At 43.3% G+C, this 6,713-nt stretch overlaps 2 protein-coding genes across 3 annotated transcripts in view; both read right to left on the bottom strand.

Moving 5' to 3' along the window:
* Nucleotides 1-6,713, bottom strand: part of lamb2 (laminin, beta 2 (laminin S)) — a 70,572-nt gene that overhangs the window by 31,684 nt on the left and 32,175 nt on the right. For both annotated transcript variants that reach the window (XM_080443619.1, XM_080443618.1), the window contains exons 6-7: nucleotides 1,900-2,088; nucleotides 1,462-1,525 (exon numbers count right to left, since the gene is read on the bottom strand). In XM_080443619.1, coding sequence (XP_080299745.1) covers nucleotides 1,462-1,525; nucleotides 1,900-2,088 — 253 coding nt within the window. The remainder of the gene's footprint in view (nucleotides 1-1,461; nucleotides 1,526-1,899; nucleotides 2,089-6,713) is intronic.
* Nucleotides 4,357-5,646, bottom strand: LOC308097374 (flotillin-2-like; the record flags this gene model as incomplete). Its single annotated transcript, XM_080445130.1, has 1 exon — nucleotides 4,357-5,646. The coding sequence occupies one exon, from the start codon at nucleotides 5,644-5,646 to the stop codon at nucleotides 4,357-4,359; it is 1,290 nt and encodes a 429-aa protein (XP_080301256.1).

A 6,713-nucleotide genomic window follows, 5' to 3' on the forward strand; every position in this document is an offset into this window, starting at 1 on the left:
AGCTCAACCTCTGCCACTACGTAGGAAACCGGCGTCAAGTTTCAGGGAAAAACTCTAATGTCCTGCCAGTCTAAATAAGAGGGACAGCGTGGGGAGGCAGCGTGGGAGAGAAACAGCTGCTTTTCACATCTACCCTATCGGCCTCCACACCGAAGGGCCATGTTTCACACTCCACAGGGATGAAGGCTGTTGAATGGAAAGAACTAATTGTGGCTGTTGGCACTAACGGGGCCAAAACCCCAATATGTTCAGCGATTCATGTTGTGATTTAAGAGGCACTAAACTAAAAATATTTGTCAAGTAGTCCAAAGCAAAGCTTTTGCTCACTAATTATTTAACAGAAAGGTCTGATGTAGCCTACCTACTCCTGTATACAAAACTGATGTGGTGAGACTGTGTGGAGGTAATAAAGTTATACATAAAGTTCACCGTCTTTCATCTTCTTATGTTTTATGTTTTCATTAATTATACTTTGTTATATGACAGTGTCGTGCAAAAGTAGCGAAAATAGCCAATCTAAGCTCACAACGCGTTGCACGTTGTGAGCTTGTAGATCAATATTTTGAAGAAATTCTCTTTTTATTTATTTTAGTCAGGAACACTCACGTCAAAGTAGATTTAACCATTCATTACAACAAATGGAATACAGTTAAACTTGGCGTTAATGGCTCCGCTCTCTGGGATGTTCCCTGAATTTTGTCCAAGCAGCATGCTAAGCTAAATCAGGGAACGTTAAGCAAAAAAACCCATAGGAATATAAGCAATACAATAAGCAATACATTGACATATTAGCTTGAATCAGCAGACGTAGAATCATAAGTATTTGAGCCTATGCCAGACTCTGATCAAAAAGGCGGAGGCAGGGGTGGAGGAGGCAGCTAAGCAGCAGCGGATGCGAAGCAGGCAGCAAGACAAGCAGAGATCTAGTGAATGCAAAGCCGTATTTAAAGGAACCTCTCTGTTAAGAGCTTGAGCTCTGATTGGTGTATATGAAAGTGTGACGTGATGACCAGCAGCAGAGCTGTGAATGGGGAATAGGAAGCTGGCTGATTGTTTACAATCAGCTGACTGACAGTCCATTAGCCTACAGCTGAAGCGTGCAAGACTCCCGTGTCCAGCATGAACTAACGCTATATGCTTCATTGTTTGTCTCAAAATAGGGACACCAGGTTGAAAGTGGTCTGTCTGTGGGTTTTATAAATATTTTTAACCAAAGTGAGCTTGTGGCTAAATAATAACTACACTGGATCGTTTGGAACACAGATAATTTTTTCCATTTCCAGAGAAGTTTTCACTTTTGGACATACAAAAACACATTGTATAACATCACCTCTGCATCATTAACATACAGACCTCTTTGTAAGTACAGCATCAACCACTATGTTGATCAAAATTACGACTTTTGATCAACAAATAATTCCAACTATTAAAGACTGTGGTAGAAATATGAATGCAACCTACTTTGGATGTTGGGGCTGTAGGGGTCCTCAATTCTAATGGCCGGGTCCAGTACTCTGTAAATAACCTGGGGCAAACGAGGAAAACACATTAAATGGACTTTGATGTGGTAAAGTAGCTGTTTATGCTGTGTACAGAATGCCACTATCTGATTAAAATAAACGTCTATCTCAAAAAGGTAAGAAATCATACAAGTGAAGTAAAGAGACGACTTGACTCGGCACACAAAAATAGCACATAACATTTCAATCCAAGCTAAATAGTTTTAAAAAATTAAAAAAATTAAAGTATATTCATATAAATTCCTTTTCAGACAGCATCAACTGTTTCCAAACCTGGCATTCATTTCACACCACAAAAGGTTATAGAATAGATTTTAGTAGCAGCCCAATGATGGAAGACAAACAAATACAAAGGTTTAGTCCTGTCCAATACACTCACCTCGCCCTCGGTGGATGGCTCAATGTCAGAGTAGCGGGACTCACACATAATGTCATCAACTTTACGAAGAGGCCCTTCAGACACACCCGGGAAGGCAGCAGCACAGTCTTGGGCAAAGTAGCGGTAGGTCTGCCAGGTGCGGCCGAAATCAGATGACCGTTCAATCAGCATGGCCGCAGGACGGAATGTCTAGAGAAGATGGCAGGTTGTTAGGGGTCAGGCCAAGGACCTCTTTGCTGAGAGATGAAGCAGGGACCCCCGCTACATATTGTATAAAATGGTAAACTTTTTCATAGGTTTCCTCGTTCACACATTATGTTTTATATTAGTTTTACTTGACCCGCAGGGTAGGGATGTATACCGGCATGACATTTCACAGTACAGTAACAGTATCTACCTAAATACCTCACTAATATTTCACAGTATATTTTTTTCTCTCCCTTTAAATGAAACGTACTATGGCCCATAAAAAAAGGTATTTTGCTTTGAAGAATATTGCTTTATTGAACTGAAATGTCTGTGCATGCCTGTGTGTGTGAAGGTCTCTGTGTCTGTTTCACAAATTCTCATGCATTAGCTTTGTACATTTTTACATAAAAACATATTTAATGCAGGGGTTCAATTATACTGTGGACACAGTATCACAGGGAAAGGCTTACTTCCGAGCAGTGACTTTCAATATAACATTTTATATTTCTAAAAGTCTGATGGAAGTACTTCTGTGGCCTACTGGCAGTGTGCATAAAACTTATGGCATTGTTTGGGTCCAGCGGTTTGTGAGATTAGCTCTGGAAACGGACAAACGGACAAAACGGACAAACACATCTTAAAAAAGAAAAATCTGACAGTTAAGTAAGTAAGTAAATACATTTTATTCGTATAGCACTTTTCACAGAGAGAACTCACAAAGTGCTTTACATACAACAGAAATAAAAACAGCAAGGAACATTCAAATGATTAGAAACAACAAAAACACAAACTGTACAATGCATCGAAGGAAAAACAAAACAGCAGACACATTTCACACCTGGAGAAGAAGCTCAATGACATTCCCCAAATGCTTGTTGAAACAGTAATGTTTTGAGGTGGTTCTTAAAGATATCCACAGATGCTGCAGCTCTCAGGCCACGAGGAAGGGCATTCCAGAGTCTAGGCGCTACAGACTGAAAGGCTCCGTCACCTTTGGTGATTAACCTGGTACGAGGAATGACCAATAGACCCTGGTCAGCTGACCTTAGGGTCCTGCTGGGCACATATGGTTCTAACAGGTCAGTTAGATATTCAGGTGCCTGACCATGCAGAGCTCTAAAAGTTCCGGATAGACGAGATGGAGCATTTACCAGAGTCGGCAGACATCAGTAAATTGTGCGAGACTCTTGGAAGGTGGCTGTAGGCAACAGAGATTGTTAAATATTTCTTTTTTTGCCACAAAATGTTTGTTGTTGTTGTTGTGCGTGCAGTTGTGTTTTTTCAGAAATGTTGTTAGATTGAAATAATAACTAAATTATTAGTGTCCCTTCAGCAGAAAAGCTAAACAGGGTAAGAATCATACATTTTTAGTTTGTGAGAATTACTGACGTATTATTTTGTATTGCAATGAATAAACAGAGCCAAACAAATTAAGCTAAGGCTCTAGGCAGTAAGCACTTTAATTTGAAGGCTTCACTTGCTATAAAGCCTACAAGTCTATAATGCATCAAAGAGTATTGATCAGTGCCACCTTCAATGTACTTACATATTGTACAGTTAATAATATAAAACTACATTCTTTTTATTCAGGCACATTTTAGGCACTTTTTTTTGGCCTCTAAGCCCACCCTACACACGCCTATGTGACATAGGCGCAACAACTCGACTACATGTTCCTATATTAAAATTGCCTTAAGGGAGGATGGGCAGGTGGACGAACCACATCGTCAAGCTCATGTCACCATCAGCCATAACCATATAAGGACTTCCCAATGCCAAATATGGACTGTGTTATCTAACCTCAATGTCTCATCATGGCATCAGGCCCTAACAAATCAGTCAGCCATATTTGACCATAAACGGGACAAGGACTGACAGATAGATATCTCCATATATGGTCATATCAGCACCACCGAAGAAGAGTACACCCAGAAATCACGTGATCACAACAACAAAAAATATCTCCTCCTTTCATGTTAAAGGATTCACAAAAGTACAATTTTCTCGGATTTCTGTTGTTTGGCTCTGTTTATAAGTGTTTTTCGAAAAACAAGCCACATTCAAACAAACATAGCTCTGAAATGGAGGATCGTGGCCGGCCAATTTTTTTCCCCCGATTCTACCGGACCCCCGTGCGTGTGATGAGATAATCTCCGTGAGGACGGCGGTCATGGAGAATATTCCATGATTTTTCAAAGGTACGGTGAATTCCCTGTTTTCGCTGGCAAGGGGACGGAAGACAATGTTTTAACTCTGGCAGTCAATGAGTTAAGGCTTGACATTGGTCTTCTGCAGGAAAGGGAGCTTTGTTATATCTAGTCCGGTGAGAGCATTGACAGATGCAGGAAGTTCAGACAAAAAGCGGTTCAACTCCCCGGTCACACGACTGCCTTCCCCACTCAAGATGACAATCTCACTGATCTTGGATAGCGGTGCTGCCACCTTGGCAGCAATCTGTGGCAGGGCCTGAAGGACCAAGGCAGTCTGAGCTGTCTTGCCGTACTGTTGATAGGCCTCAGCCTTCAGCCTCATCGTCTCAGCCTCTGCCTTGCCCACTGCCTCGATGGAGGCTGCCTCTGCCCCGCCGATCTCTCTGATCCTTTCCGCTTCGGCCTGGGCTATCAGAACCTTCTGCATCTTGTGCCCCTCGGCCAACTGCTGTATTTTGTAGGCCTCTGCCTGAGCGGGGCTCTTAACAGTGGCGGTCAGCTCCTTTTCTTTACGTTCAATCTCCTTATCCTCAATAGTGATCTGCTTCCTTCTCTGCACCACCTCAATCTCAATCTCTTCTTGGCGGATGTCCTGCTGTTGCTTGGCTGCCTGCAACTCGTAGGCCAGCGCGGCCTCTGCTTTCTTGGTGTAGACCTCTTGATTGAAAGAGGCTTTCTGCAGATCAAGCTCCCGTTTGGAGTCGGCTATTTTGGTATCTGCCAGACATTTGGCATCCATTATCTCCTTGTTACACTCTGCCTCCCGTATCCCAGCATCTCTGTCAGCCTCGGCCACACCGATGTTTGCATCCCTGTGGACGGCTGCAGTCTGAGTCTTCCCGAGCGAGCTCAGGTAATTCACATTATCAAACAAATCCTTAATGGTGAAGCTGAGAATCTCAATGCCCATCTTGCCCACATCAGGCGCTGCCACCTCCCTTACCTGCTTAGCAAACTGGTCCCTGTCCTGGTAGATCTGTTCCACTGTCAGGGTACCTAGAATGGAGCGCAGGTGCCCCTCCAAGGTTTGCAAGACCACTGCTTTAATGTCCTCCACCGATTTACCCAGAAACTGCTCACAAGCCACTGCTAGCAGGTCAGGTTCTGTCATGACTTTCACCTGAGCCACTCCTGTGACAGTAAGGGCCACCCCCTCTGCTGTCTCCACACCCTCACTCCTGGGCTTCAGAGTCATGATCTCTAGGGAAATATGATCAACGTTTGAGACAAACCACCAGCGCCAGGCCCAACCTCCCACAACATAGGTCTTCTTATCAGCTTTGCTAAAGCAGCCACCACCAGAGACAACCAGGGCCTTGTTTGGTCCAACTGTAATACAGTTCCCCATTTTGATTTTTACGATATCAGTGAGGAAAAGATAATATTTATCAATGTCCACAGATGACTCTAACACTCTGCAAACTTCAATGTCTGCAAAATGGTCCGTTAGCAGCTTTTATAATGGTGGTGAAATCACAAATAATTCAAAACTTGCATGTCATGATGACATCAGGGATCTCCATATATGGAAAAGGGACAAAGAAAAAAGACAAGACGTGTGTGCGTTGTCAGGAAGTAGGAAATAAACAGAAACAACGCAAATGCGTCAGGATTTTCTTGAGACGACCCTCAAACCTCTCTCTCTCTCTCTTACCGTGTTCTAGCCAGGGTATCTGGCCTTACAACCCAGATACTCCGGTGACTACGAGACCTTCCCACTGATTCTCTTCCACCCTCTAGTACCACGTCACCTTGTGAACCACTTGGGTTGAACAACTCTGTTTAAGTCCTGCTGTACACCATTGCAGCGGTCCTGGCTCAGGTTTAGATAACCAGTCGAGCCTTTGGTCGAGCCTTTGGTCTTTTACAATTAGGCTTAATTGGTTTGTACAGGGGAAGTAGGACTCAATGTTGAAATGGCAGAGAAAGTGCACAGTAGATGTTGCGAACGTTCAGGGCATACCTGCCAGCACTGGCCTATATATGGAGATCCCCATAAATGGAGACGATCGACCTACGAAGTCGTCATAGAGACCCAAGACGTGTCATAGATACGGAGTCTGACATCAGTGAACCCTTCCCAGAAACTCCATATATGGAGATAACCGTCACGTCCAGGACTGACGTCCTGGTCCCATACGAGTGCAGTGCTTTTCTCCTCAAAAACTTTGCATCTGAGTTGGCTCCTGTGTGGCAACCAATATTTCAAACCTCTGTAGACACACACATAATTCCTCTGTGTTGGAAAACCTCACACATAAAACCACTACCCAAAATCCAATGTCCAAAAGAACATAAGGATTATAGACCCATAGCTCTCACTTCAGTGACCATGAAATCACTGGAAATAATACTGTTGCAACATCTTGTGAGTATAACTAAAGACAAATTTGACCCCTGTCAGTTTGCTTATAA

Source organism: Gymnoscopelus braueri (genome assembly GCF_963280865.1).
Source record: "Gymnoscopelus braueri genome assembly, chromosome: 12".
Taxonomy (NCBI): domain Eukaryota; kingdom Metazoa; phylum Chordata; class Actinopteri; order Myctophiformes; family Myctophidae; genus Gymnoscopelus; species Gymnoscopelus braueri.